Below are 15592 nucleotides of genomic sequence, written 5' to 3'. Positions count from 1 at the left end.
TACAAGAAATAACACAGTATTTAACCTTTTGACTTTTTTATTAACTCAATATGATGCTCTTGACCTCCAGTGGAGTTGTGAATATTGAGTATCAATAGTTCATTCCTTTTAATTGCTGTGTAGTATTTAGTGGTATGAATATATAACAGTTTGTTTAACAGTCACTCGTTGACGGATACTTGAGCTGTTTCTTGTTTCTAGCTACTGCATTCATGTCAAGGTTTTTGGGTGAACATAAATATCAATTTTCTGGGATAAATATCAAGAGTACAATTGCTGGGCTGTATGGTGACTGCATGTTTAATTTTACAAGAAACTCCTAAACTGCTTTCTAGAATGGTTGTACCATTTTACATTCCCATCAGCAATATTAGAGAGACCCAGTTACTTTGCATCCTTGTTAGCTTTCAGTGTTGTCACTGTTTTTCTTTTTTAAATTTTAGCCATTCTAATGGGTATATAGTGATAACTCATTGTAGTGTTAATTTGCATTTCTTTAATGGCTAGTGAAGCTGAGCATCTTTTTATGCATTTATTTACTATCTGTATATCCTCTTCAGTGAAATGTCTATTAAGGTTTTTTCCACATTTTTTTCACTAAGATTATTTTTGGTTTTAGTGTTGAGTTTTGAGTTATATTTGTATATTCTAGATACTAGTTCTTTGAGACTTTACAAAGATAGATTAAGGAAAGAAAAAGGATATGGGTTAAAAACAGTAAAAAACAAAACCAAGAACCACAAGTGAAAAGCAGTGTGGAAAATCAAAAAAAGGGAACAGCACCCAATGACAAAAAGCAAATCTTTATTATTTATTTATATTTGAAGCTTTAACCAAAATGAAAGTACTTTGTCATATAAACTTTTCATAAAATGCAATCAAAATATCATTATTATAACATGTTATATGTAAACATCAGTAATTATGCTCATTAAAGCATTACACATCAAGTAACTTATTTAAAAATATGTATCAGGCAACCTAATGTGTTTGGTTCCAGGTAAAAATGTGGTGAGCAAGAACAGTTGAGTTGTCTTGGTTCATAGAACTTACTACATAATCTGACTGGCAAGTATTAATTAGTCACATACATATGGAATCATAACAGTGCTATGTGTTATGGACAGATGTTACATGGTAGGGAAATTTGATGTACATAGGGGATTCTGACATCTATCCAGAGGTAAGCTTGTAGGTGGAAAATGATGTCATCAGGGTAAAAAAGGGGAAAGGGGGAGGTTCTAGACAAATAGAAAAGCATACACAAAAGTCCTGTAGTAAAAAAAAAAAAAAAAGCTAGACCTATTCAGGGAACAAAAAGAAAGCCAGTAAGGGGGTGAGGCAAAGGAAACACGATGGGAAATGAGATAGGAGAGGTAGGCAGTGTCTAGGCTTTGATTTTGAAATTTGTTTTGTTTTGTTTTGTTTGGCTTTCCTAGCAGCCAAGAGAAACTACTAACATGCTTAAACAAGTGGTAGTATTTTCAAATTTAATTGAATGCATGAATTTTAGAGAGTGGATTATCAAGAATACGAAAGAGAGAATGCAGAAAAACTGGAACGGAAAGGCTACCGTATTCCTAGTGAGAGAAAATATATTGGGCTAGGATGATGGTAGAGGAGATAAAGAGATGTGGATGAAAATATATTAGAGGATAAAAGCCACAGTGATTGGCAATGATTTAGAAATAACTGGGTAAAAAAGATCAGAGTTTCAAGGATGAGATGTGTTTCTGGCTTGCGAAACGGGTGAATAGTTGCACCACTCAATGATAAGAAAAACAATGAGAAGGAAGCAGGTTTTGTGGGGTGAAGAGAAAGTTCTGCTTAGGGCATTTAGAGGGAGGTGACTTTATCACATAAGAATGGAGATGCCACCCAGGCAGTTGAAATCACAGTTCTGGAATTCATTGGAGAAATCTAAGCTAGAGGTATAACTTGGTTAGTTATCTGTATATAGGTGTTGATAAAGCTGTGGACATGAGTGCAATGATCGAGGAAGAGATTATTATGAGAAGAGAATTATGCTAGGACTAGATCCCAAGGAAATCTAATTTTTAAAGGCTGAGAAGAGAGGATCAGTCTACAATGCAGAGTGAACACAAACACCCTCCAAAGTAGTAGTGAAGCCACGAGAGGACGGTGCACAGATCTCAAAGACGACAACATTTTTAAGAAGGGAGAAAACAGTCACTATTGACCTTCTGCAAGCTCAAGAAAGATGAAGAAGAAATTTTCATTAACTGGTTCTAGAGACATGAAGTCCTCTACTTCACTTGAACTTAGCAGGGTGAAGCTTGAATAGAAAAATAATGAAAGTGTGCAATTAAAAAAAAAGAGAATCTCAGTATCTTGTCCAATTGATGCATATAAGAGATAGAAAGAAGATAATACTTTGCTTTATTTTTGTATTTTTACTGTAACAGAATTTATAATCTAATTTTCTTAAAAAGTTATCAAAAAAGAAACCAACACAGTTACTGCTAACATTGAATATCAAAATACTATTATTAACAGCTTCTTAATTAAGGAATAACAAATAATTATATGTTTGTTACAATTGGGAATGAGATTTGAACATAATAAGTTGTTTTTTCCCAATCGTGTTGTAGTGTTCTTTACACTTTTCAAATGGAAAAATGTATTTCAGTGTTGTATTAGTTATCATGTTACTCATCTTATAATATCAGTAAAGTCAAAAACTTTCATATGTAAACCACTTAATTTCCAGGTAATGTGTATGTATGTGCACCTCTGTCTATGTATGATAGATAGAAAGACAAAAAGAGAGATCTATGCACACTAGTAATATTGAAAGAAATGAACTAATTACTTCATTCACCACACTGTCATAAAGACTTTATTTTTTCCTAGACAAGTGGTATGTCATACAACCTCATCTAATCTCATACACTAGAAAAATAGATCAGCATTGATTAAAATAAAATAAATTCTAACAATTTCTTATTTTTATATAATCACACATCTTAGTGTCATTTTAGCAGTAAAATTATAAAAACAATGTATATTTAATATTAAAGAGTAGTGCTACATATTAACCTACTGGGTCTCTGAAATATATTTTTGACTTAAGGCTTATTTCTATAGCTTATCCAAAGATCAATAACCTTACAGTTAAGATGATGCATTTTAAATAACAGTTAAAATTTATATTATCCTGATAGTTTTATATCCTAGTCAGTTATTGGACAATAGTAAACAATTGATACCATGGAAACACACATGATAATCAATAGACTTTTTAAAATTATTTTTTATTTTTTTGAGACAGAGTCTCACGCTGTCACTGAGGCTGGAGTACAGTGGCGAGATCTCCGCTCACTGCAACTTCCATCTCCCAGGCTCAAGTGATTCTCCTGCCACAGCCTCCCGAGTAGCTGGGATTACAGGTGTATGCCTCCACGTCTGGCTAATTCTTGTATTTTAGTAGAGATGTGGTTTCACCATGTTGGCCAGGCTGGTCTGGAACTCCTGACCTCAGGTGATCTGCCCACCTTGGTCTCCCAAAGTGCTGGGATTACAGGCGTGAGCCACCGCAACCAGCCAATAACCAAGAGGATTTTAATTTGAAATAAATTATTGGGGAGTATTTCTGACTTCCTCTTGCCTCCCACCCTCATTTATACATCTTGAATAATTCTGTTCCATCACGATCTCTGACATTCTCTTTAAATATATGGATAGATATGTGTGCATTCATTACCTCTTTATGAGATGAGAACAAAATTGCTTATGAAGCCAGAGAAACTCTCAGTATTATTTCTAATCATATATATGAGAATGCCAATGTGACGTTATTGTACAGAGTGCACATTGCTTAACTCCAGGGGTGTCATTTACCTCGTAGCATAATATTAATAGTCCATGCTACTGGTACACTCTAGAATTGTATAGTGTACACTATATGAATATATGCAACTAAGTATCACACTGTGGATGACTAACATAATGAAGATAAAATAAAAACTTATTTATGTAAAAAGGCAACAGTAATTATAGTAACTTAAATAACCTACTGTTTATGCCAAGTACTATTCAAAATAGTATGGCACATTAATCTATGTAAATCATTTTTTTACAATACTAAATCATGTTCAGATTAGCCCAGTTGTTAGTTTTTTGTTCATGTAGCACAGTTGCCTATGTATAACTGAAATAAAATCTAAAAGAACAACTAGTGAGACCACTCTAAGGATGGCTAGCTGTAGATGATTACAAACAAATCAGGGCTGTATTAGTTTTATTTTTTGATCTTTTTCCTCTTCACAAAGCAAGAAGATTGAGATAGTAATAAAATTGTGAAACAAGATAACTGTTATGGATATTATCATAGACACCTTCCTGTGCAAGTCTAGAGAATCGATATGAGCTATTTAGGATATCTCAGTTTTTATCTAAGAAAATATAATATGCCAATATCTATAGGCTTTGAGTAAACAACCCAAAATTTTAATGGGTTTTATTTTTAAAGAGCATCCTCAATGGAACATGTCTAGTTCTTGTTAGAAGATATTATGATTCCTACCATTTTATATTTTGTTCTGTCCTTTTCAGAATTCTACTAAAATCTGAGAGATTGTGACAACTGACTGGTTAAGAATCTTTAATCCTACTGTCATCCTGCCACCGTTAAAATCATGCCTCTATCACATACCAGCTGAGCTACCCTAAGCAAATTACTTAACCTCCCTGTACCTCTACATATTCATCTGTTACATTTAGATGATTATAGTTCCCCACCTTCTAGAGTTAATATGGAAATTATCACATATGTATGTGATGTACTCAGAGAAGTTCCTGACACTTATTACTGGCTTGTTAAATGGTATATACAGTATTATCATTGAAGATTAGTTGAATCTAGAATAGTGCTATGCACACACAGGGTACTGTCAATAGCTGTGTATGTAGGAGAAATCAATGGTTCATTAGTCCTTTTTGACTCACTGCTTCTTACAATCATTCTCTAATTCACATTTCTGTATGTCCATACTCTTATGCCTATTTATAAAAGTGGATTCTTCAACGAGAATGTCCATAATCGCATTATTCATAACTAATCATTTATGATTGATTTGTACCATGCTTTATAACTTTCTTGATATTTTATAGTTTTATGCATATATATGTGTGTGTGTTTGTTCTCTGACTTAGAGATGCTATCTCATAAAAATCAAAGAGAACATAGGTGTTCAACAATGTTGAGTTATAAGTAATTAAAAACCTAATGTTAAAAATATTGCTCAATATCATATTACTATTCTATCGAGTCTTACTTCCTCCAGAGCTAACTGATAAGTACATTACATTCATCCATGATTAGATTCAATTACTCAAATGCCTTCTATCTCTTTATTATGATTCCGGCTTTATTTAAACTGAAATGTCAATGTTTCCTAGGTATTTTTACCCTTTTTGCAGATATAGGGATAATCAATTTTACTAATGGTCCTCCAGAATTTTTAGACATTTCTCCAATAAGCATCTATATCAACTAAAATAGCATTAAATAAAGTGCAAACTTACCTTGTCATATCTATGCAATTCTGTATTCTCTAAAGGATGATTTTTCATATTACTCAACAATTCTGACTGAGCAATTGAAATTCAGACCATGATAAATGTTTTACACTGAAGGCTCATTTCATTATACAGTAGTCAGTTGAAATGGGGTTTCCGAAGAAGGTATTTTTAGGAAGTGCAGAGTATAGGAAAAAGCTGAGTACATTATACAATTTAAATATTTATTGAAGCTTTTCTACTAAGGCAATATTTTGGTAATATTCACAGAAATAGCAATATGGGAGGAAATTAGGGGTAAATAGATGGTAGAGACTGTGGAAACCAAGACACCTGATGCTAAAAGTGGGATCCTCATTCATAAAGTCATTAAACTGGAGATTGAAAGGAACAGGCCTCTTTATGGAAATATTATTTTCCTTAGAATTTCATCATTTTTTCTAGATGTGTCTTCTCTGATTTTTTTTTTTTTTTTTTTTTTTTTTTTTTTTTTTTTTTTTTTTTAGTGCTTTTGTCTTCTTTGCTGAATTCCCCATCTCCTCTTCACACTCTGTTATCTTTCTAGCTGGTCTCATCCACTCCATGAGTTGCATATTTAAATCCCTAATAATGACTTCATTTCTAGGCACAATACCCATGCTCTACATAAAAATACAAAACAAAACAAACACCTTAGCATCCACACCCCTCATCCTTCCCATTGTTCCAATTTCCCTTCCAATCTCCTTGCAAATGGCACCATTATTACCCAGTTGTGCATTTCATGGAGCACACAGCATGCAATACAACACCAATTCCTATTGATTCTATCTCATATACAAATCTTGAATAGATCCACTTCTTTCATCTCCACTGTCACCATTCTAGTCCAAATTACCTTCTTCTGCACCTTAGAGGAGCTACCATAATTGCTTCAGATTGATAGTCCTTCATCAACCCTTAGCACTTTCCAATCTCTTTTACACAAAACAGAGTGATAGTCTTAAAAAATACAAACATGTTTACATCGGTGTTCTACCTGAAACCCATAAGGCTGTCCATTGATCTTACTATAAAGAGAAAAATAATTTCTATAACCTTCAAGGCTCTGAATGATTGGACCCCAGTCTGACATTCAGATGCAAGCTTGTTCCACACTTTTCTGCACTCACTATACTCTACTAAAGCTGTTCTTTTAGATCTTTATCCATACCATTTTCCACATTCAGAAACATTGCTCCCTCTGACAGGGACATTTTTGCTCCCTCTTTTCTTTTGTACAACTATACTCTAACCTCATTCTTCTTTGCCTTGCTTTGAATATATTTTTTTTCTCAGAAATATTTCTCCAATTTCAAAGACTGGTCTAACCCTCCCTATTACACGTTCTTATTACAATGTGTGCTTTATTGTATAGCCCTTATCCCCAATGCAAGTCTTTTATGTGTGTGTATTTAATAAGCACATCTTCCTTGAAATGCTAGTCTCTCTTTGAGTTCACTTGCTTAGAATACTATCTCCAGAGCATAACACAGTACCTGGCAGAAAATTGGCATTCAATATGTGTATTTGTTGCATGGACAAATGAATCAATAAATGGATAATAAATCATCAGCTGTAAGTCCCTTCTTTAAACTGGGGTTGCCCACAACCACACAATACAAATTTTAGAGTCACTTATTTTGATACTTTTATTTGTGGATTTGAGAGCCAATCCACTTTCAGACATTTAAGGCAAAACACTGCAAAAACCATAGACTTGAGCAAAGTGAACCTCTGTGATAAAACTTGGTGCTCTCTGACAGCCCATTAGAGATGGGGTGTGTACACCTAATCCAAAGGAATCCTCTAGCTCTTCAGCAGCTGTTCACATGGCTCATGCCCTGCCCTTCAGCGTCTACTAAATCAGGATTCCCCAGCTGTCTGAGCTTCCCGTAAGCGTTTTTAGTTAACCACCAACAAGCCAACATTGCTTGCGTCTGATTACGCTCTTTAAAGTCTAAATTCCCCTTTTCCTTCCTAGTTATTTTGCAATACGTGAGAGTCATTGGGATTTATCATTTTTGCAGATTATTATTTTTTCACTTACTCAACTAGTTTGTTAATAGTTTGTTCACTTAGTCACCAGTTTATTTCTAATACATCCTTCTTAAGCACCAACATAAAAAGGAATTACTCAATTTGCCTTTGATGAAAATACTTGGGTCATTCTGATTTTGTGATTTTTCTTTCTTATTTCTTTAATTTTTCCTCACACAGCTTCCAAAGCTAAAATCCACACTTGTAACAGTGCACTGACTCCCTTGCCCTTTAAGTCAGCACTTAGCTCAAGCTAAGGTACTATTGCTACTGTAATCTGATAAAGGAAGAGACAAGTTGTGTGCAAATAAAGATGAGTGCCAGGAATGAGAAAAAAGCTACTGATGTTTATGCCCTTTTATAGTCCTGATTCTATGACAGTCTTAGCCAAAAGCAGAGTGGAAGAAGGGAGAACGTTTTAAAACAAAACAAAATAAAAGCCAAGAAGAGGGTAAAAACATTTAAAGGGTAACCATTTTATTTGCCCATAATTGGAAATAATACGGGACACTATAATGGTAATTGTGCTCAGCTAATACTGACCTTTTTTAAAAATCATTTTTTCATGATAGTGAAGAGAAAACATTTAAAAGTTGAAAATAAATTAGCAAAAGACTTCATGATATGTATGTGAATTCCTCATTGTTGATATGTCCATGTAGAGTTTTCATATTTATTAAATATAAACTAAAAACATCATGATTCAAGCATCTGATTTTTTGAAGTTTCTTTAAAATTATCTTAATCCTCTTCAAAACCCATTAAGCTATCTACATTCTCATTTCATTACATGGATAAGCATTGGCTTTAATAATGCATTTTAATGTTCCTCCTCTTCATTGACACAGCCACATTTTTCTACTAAAATAAATAACTAAACTAAAATGAATAATAAGCAAAAATAAAGGCAAAGCTCTTCCTCAGATTCTTTTATTCAAATGGTAACTAGACCTAGATATTATTCACATTATTCACTAGTCTTAGATATATTTCAGATTTCAAAATTGACATGAGAAAATCAATTCATCAATTTGTTAACATTTTAAATTTATGGACAACTATTTTCTTAAAATTGTATGTCATCAAAATACTGAGTTAAACAGTCTGAAAGAGTCATTTAAGAACAACAACAAACAACAACAGCAACAACATTTTATCAGCATGGCAAGGAAATGACAGCTCCACTTCAATTAAAGGATAATTGTAATTCTCCCCCACTTCCCATTAGTGAGGAATGGGACACATAATGACAGAGTGAAAGTGAGGCATTGAGGGAGAAAGCAAAAGATCATAAAGGAAAGCAGGAATAAATTGATTTCTAAACCAAATCCAGACTGCTAAGAACATTGGTTTTCTAAGGGCTATCATTACATACACTACGCAAAGTCACCTTCAGAGGTTGTAGGCCTCCAGAAAATTGCTCTGTGTGTTCTGTTGCCTACTGAAATTCCCAAGTATTTTGAATGAGTGGTATCAGATTAAAATAAAGATCGAGCTCGGAGTGGAATAGAAATTATCTCTTAAAATGGCAGCCTAAATAGAAGATGTGAGCTATAAAAGAAGGAGTACTGCTCCTTGTGTTTTTAATGGGAATGAAGTAGAGGTTGTATAGTCATGAGATGAGGACTCTTTTTTCTTTTTTTTCTAAATTTTAAGTTCAGGGCTAAAAGTGCAGGTTTGTTACATAGATCAACCTGTGTCATGGGGGCTTGTTGTACAGATTATTTCACCACCCAGGTACCAAGTCTAGTACTCATTAGTTGCTTTTCCTGATCCTCTCCCTCCTCCGACCCTCTGCCCTCCCAAAGGCCCAGGGTGTGTTGTTTCCCTGTATATGAGGACACTTTTAAGCATGAGCCAGCAGAGCCATTTCCCTTCCTCATCCTCATTTGTCTGCTGCCTATCAGAATTGTGTTTGAGAAAATTTATATACCCTTAAAACACTGGAGCCAAATGTACTTTTTTTTGTCTTTTTTGGGGGGCCATATTCAAGGAAGTAATCGTGAATGGGGAAAGAGAAAGGCTATGCCCTGAGTGTTAAAGTATTTCAGAATCTCTAGAGGAGCCATCTGGTTTATGAAGGCACATTGAATGCTATAATATACTGTAATATATGAGGGAAACAAACTTTTTATACTATAAGTCTCATGAAAAAATAAACAAAATCATTTTAGCTGTTAATCTTGGAACTATATTTAGTATACAAGTGATTCACAAATAGCAGAGTTACTCTCCCATTCGGAGGGGATATCACAATCTCTGGAAGACATACTCGCTTTTAGTATTAAGTAGAGGGAGCTTGAAATTTTGCAAGGATTTTCGGGACAATTCTATAAGTGACATAAATAGAAAAAACGTCCAAAATTGGTAAAATCATAAATTATCCCATGGTGTTGCCATTTTAACTTTGATATCTGTATTAAAATGAAACTTCGGAACTCCAAACATGTGTCAATATTTTATAGCATGAAACCCCAAGGAAGTCTGACTAATAGATGTTTTAAGTAGGGAAAAGGTGAAGACTACAAAGTATTTATTTGCTTGGTTTGTTTGTTTTTTGAAGATCAGTATACTGCATTGAGCACACTCTACACGGGGAAATACTTCCATGAAATTCTGCTATGAAACCCGGTTGCATTTAATAAAAAGGTTTATTTCCCATATTGCAGCCCATGACCTTCCCAATAAAATATTCCAATAGGAACCAACCGCCTTGATAACAGAACACAAACCTCCTAGGACTATAGCAGGACTTTGTGAGAAAGAAAACCATTGCCTCTCTCTGAATCCAATCAAAACCTGAATGTACTGTATAAAAATAAACCAAGGTCATCATTATTCCTTGTCATTGTGATTTGGCGTGCCTTCAAATTACATACCCTGTATATTTCAAATAACTGCACCGCCTCCATTAACTGAGTTTGACACCACTTTAATCAATGTATCTTTTCAGAATGAAAGGCAGAAATGTCAAATTCCTACCATTATAAATTCTTTTAACTCTCTAATCTGCATTAAATAAAAGGTTGTCTTTGAGAAATAATAAACGCTCTAAAGAAATATAACTAGCATCAATTTTATTTTAATATGTAACTGGGAAAAGATTAAATCTCAACACTTCTCTTCATACAGAGGTGATTTCCCAAGAAAATATTAAAGACTTACATGAGGGGCCCCTCCCAAGGCTGTATCTAATTTTGTATTATTTTTCTTAAAATAGCACCCCCAATTGTATAACCTCAGGCCCCATAAATCCTTTCTTCCTGGTTTGTTCTGTGTTGTGAGACAGGGAACGTACATTAGTCTCATTTGTCAATTCCTTAAAAACTGATGTGTGTTTAAAATAGGAAATTTAGAAAAATGGACAGAAAATTATCTTTAAAGGTTAATTTCTAATTAGACCCTCTTAGGAAACTTAATACCCTGTGATTTGAATGCATATCAATGTGCATATATATAAACATATATACTCCTACCAAAATACTGTATTTCTCATATGTGTGATGAAATAAAGAATAAATTGATGAAAGAGTATGATAAATCATTTTTAATAAGTTAGGAAAATATTACAATAGAAAGTGGAAGGAGAAGGAAAGTTTGGGAAATCACTTTGTTTTACTCTTGAGATAAAAATTTGATGAAAGATAATAAAATAGAATTTTGAAAAACACCTGATGTTTCCAAGACAATGATTTTAATCTCTTTTATTAAACTACACAAGTGGTTAAAAACTTGACAATTTGTTTCATATGTAGCAAATGACATGGAGTACAGGGATTTCAAATGAATGCTATAGGAATAAAGAGGAAGCTGTATTAATATCTCTGCCCAAATGATGAATTTGCAATTCAGTACTGTCTAGCTAGAAGTGTCAACCAACACCTTTTTCCCCTTAAATAATGTAATTATGCATAAAACACTTTGTAGTCTTTTTTAAAGTTTAGAATAAACAATACAATGTGTTTGACAATACAGTGATCTCTTTTACAGAGTAACTATTCTGTTTAAAAAACAAAATGTACTTTTGTAAGTTTTTCAAACTAAGGCAAATTTACAAACCAGATTCAAATGTCAAATATCCAAATAGTAGTATATTGTCAAATAACAAAATTTAATGTATAATATAGCCCTGAGTGTATCTCCATTTTCCTTAACAAACTCATTGTCATGTTGCATAGGCATTACTTGATGATTTTTTAAATGCAGTGTGAAGAAATCCTACAGGACATGTCCCAAAAAAATTACCTTCCTTCACATTCTAAGAACTGAAAGTTTTTCAACTATCTATGACAAAGCAGAGTATAGGTTTACCTTGCTTCATTCCAGCAGAATTGCATATATTCTTTCAAAATTGCTCTATATACTGGTATATGTTGTTAATTATGTAGAATATATATATATATATATAATCACTAGTGATTTTGATAGTATTTATATTACATATATCAAAGAAATAAAAATGACAAATAAAAATATGTGTATATGTGTATATTGCAAACAACAGATATATGCCATGCATATTTTTGTAATGATAGTAAATATAATAGTTTTTCAATCTAAAAGCAATGATGATACTCACCAAAAGAAATTTATGAAGCAAGCAAACAATGTAAGTAAATGTTGTATTATAAAATCTGGTAGCTTTTAATGTGACTCAATACATGGACAATGTTAACTTATTTCCACAAATTTTTCACAGTGGTAAAACTTCTGCCTTTTTTTTTTTAGTAGTTGTGGAACATAACTTATTTGGAGAGACTTATTTTTTCATTCTTAATTATAGGCATCACTCTCATATCTATTTTAGAATAACTATACTCCACAAGTCAAAGACGGGTGGGGAAGAGATAAACTCCCATCTTTTTGGGACACACAGTCCTTATCATATATTATTTTTACTGTTGTGCCACAGTCCATTTTTAAATCCTTCAGTAGTCATCATGACTTTCTTAAAAATAAACAAAATAGTTGTATTTCTATATGAAAGACAAACTAAAAAATTGAACTGAAAAGCTAGCTCATAATAGACTTGAAACATCTACGAAATATAATTTACTACTAAATATAATTAGGAGTTCCTCAAGTTTGTATGTTGTTTTCCCAAGAGATCATCTGATCATTTGATAGCATAGATCACATCATTATTTGAAATAATTATCATGGTATGCTATAGAGAAGAGCATTTGAAATAGTAAATGTGAGACAGCAACATTACAATTAAATCTTTATCAATACTTTTCACATCCTTCAATTATCCGTCCCAACTCATTTTATACTTTATTTTCTCCATGATATGTCAGAGAAACTTTTCCTAACTTTCAGGCCTCCATGTAGTTCCTATACAGTAGTTAGTTCAATTGAGAATATATGTCAGGTCAGTAACCTTTATGTAACTGTTACTAAATACAGAAGTATCAACTAGTCAAAATAATAACTGAGCTATACAAACTATCTCACAGCAATCAAAATAATCTGTTATAATCAAATGACATTCTGCATATTCCATTACTGCAGTGGTTTATTAATCAAGAAATCATGTGTTTAATTCTTCTGCAAAGAAAAACTTAAAAACTCAATTTCTATTGAAAAGTTTTCCCAATGGAAAATATATATTCCTGAATAAATACATATATAAATGCAGTATATATAACATTTATGCTTCTTTGCAAACTACTGTGATAATTTAAAATCAATCTACCTAATTAGTGAGCTTGTCACAAACTAAACATTATGCCACAGTAAAATACATTTTTAGTTACTTTGTACTTACAACAGTCCTCTACTTCTTCCCACCAAAGCATTTTGAAAAGGGTATATCAAGGCAGCGATTAAAAATCTGGTAAAAGTTCTTCAAATTTTATTGCTCCAGTAGGCTTAAAAACAATGAGAAACCAACAAACTTCAGCAGCTTTAAAAAAAATAACACTTCAGTTTTTCCTATTCGTTTTTCTCTGAAGGTAATTGCCTCTAAGATGTGAGTCCCGAAGGGGGAAAGTGAGTGATCCCAACACTGAGTGAGTCAACACAGTAACTGATGCCAGGATTCTGTAGAGGCCCCTGGATATTTCAAATTCCAGGACCTGCGCACAAGCAAGTGACCCGCCTTCTCTCTCAAGTTGGTTTCCCATAATAGGACTGTCCATGGTCACTACATATAAGGTTGTGCTTCCAGCATGGCAAGCTCTGTGAATTCAAATAATGCTCAACTGTGTTCTGATTAATATCCAAACCAGAATAGCACAGTGGACATAGTACTAGCTTTTAAAGCCTTCCAAACACAAAAACTATTCAGTACAAAACCATAATAATATTTTCTGTAACTTTCATGTGAATTTATAACAGAGCAGAAAATCCTGATTTAAAATTGACTTTTAAATGCCTTTTTTATCTTCTCAACAACACCAAAAATTTCACTCTACCGAATAAAAAGAAATGCCCAGAATAATCTATGCATTTGTTATGTATCCACTGCCTACCAAAGTTATTTTTTCCCCTTGGGATTTTTGATTGCAAAAGTCATGTATTGATGATGCCAACAGTCTGAATAAGAGAAGCAGCAGCAGAACACAGCAACTGAATTCTGAAGGCAGAATGTGTGTGTAGGTCTCGTGGGACATGTTTTCCTGCTAAAATAAAGAATATTCTTATAATGGAGCAAAGACATTTTTCTCAAATCCTAAATTTCAGTTGTGAATTATGGTAAAACTTCTTTACTAACAAATTATTCCTTCTTCCATTTCTCTGGTGCCAATTCTTAAACACCATTTTCTTAGATATTGAGTTAATGATCATTTAATGGTTCTGAATACAGGCTTTTTTTTCTGTATTAAGTGAATGCAGTTATATTATGTCATTCAGCATGTAAATCATTCTTTGCCAATAGAAGTCTTCTTCATCTTGTTCCTTACTACTTTTATGCAACAGGCGAGCCCCAAATTGATAGAAAACATCGGTAGCATTTTTAAAAGAAAAATATTCTTTTTATAGTTATAATAATCCCTACTAAAATTTTTGTTTGAGTGTTTTTATTGTACCATTTGTTAAAGTGACAGACTCATTTTTCTATGTCAAACATTCAACTGCTTGCGACTGAAATGAGTAATAGATAAAAATAAGAAAAATTATTGAGTCAGACTGTGATGTTTACCGTAATGGTTAATTATACATTTTGTGTTTTAGAATATTATTGTTATAACATGGCTATTTTCCCCAGCAAAACGTGTATGAGATAAAACATAAGGCCTAATTTTAACTGAAAACATTCTTTTCCTTAGGTCACCTCCTTTCCTCTGTGTGGTTGTCTAAATATGCATATAAGCAAAATTTTCATAAAACAACATGAAAAAAATGAAAACAATTGTTGTGGGGCTGATTTGGCTCTAAGTCTACATGTTAGCATCAGTGTCCCTCTATGCTATGAGGTACAATATTGCCCAGAGTATAAGTCCCCTTTATATCTTGTACTGTGAGTTTTCTACAAACATAAACCCTTGTTTAGGCCAAGGCATGAATACAGTTTGTCAGTCCCAAGCCAACATCAGTATCACATGGGAACTTCTGAGAAATGCAAGTTGACACGAGACCTCAAAAGTCAGAAATTCTGGGGTTGGGACACAGAACTCTGTGTTTTACCGGTGATTCTAATGCATGGTCAACTTTGAGAAACCCTAAAGTGTATGTTTCTAAAAACAACTGTGATTCTAAATGTAACAAAGATGTGTCCTGGGTAATATCTAAAGCACCAAATCCTGATAGATCTGAATGCCCTCAGATACATTTAATTGCCATTCAGCCTTAGTTGATAATCAGAATTTATTTGGCACCTGTAATGATTTCTGCGTTGTGTGGAATGCATATACTTCCCTTAAGATTTTATAATCCAGATGGAAATATATGCTTACTATAACTGGAAAAGCGAAAGGCACATAAAATAAAATTTAGACCAAACATAATGAATTCCAGTTCAGACTGTGTCACCACAGTACTTTCTTGT

At 33.2% G+C, this 15592-nt stretch overlaps 1 protein-coding gene across 1 annotated transcript in view; it reads right to left on the bottom strand.

Moving 5' to 3' along the window:
* DMD (dystrophin) overlaps positions 1-13595 on the bottom strand; it is a 2170472-nt gene extending 2156877 nt beyond the window's left edge. Inside the window, exon 1 of the mRNA XM_011957103.1 lies at positions 13370-13595. Coding sequence (XP_011812493.1) covers positions 13370-13400 — 31 coding nt within the window. The 5' untranslated portion in view covers positions 13401-13595. The remainder of the gene's footprint in view (positions 1-13369) is intronic.
* Positions 13596-15592: the final 1997 nt, after the last annotated feature.

Source organism: Colobus angolensis, unplaced genomic scaffold (assembly GCF_000951035.1).
Source record: "Colobus angolensis palliatus isolate OR3802 unplaced genomic scaffold, Cang.pa_1.0 Scaffold434, whole genome shotgun sequence".
Taxonomy (NCBI): domain Eukaryota; kingdom Metazoa; phylum Chordata; class Mammalia; order Primates; family Cercopithecidae; genus Colobus; species Colobus angolensis.
The sequence above is the reverse complement of the archived record's forward strand: the minus strand, read 5'-3'. Positions and strand labels throughout refer to the sequence as shown.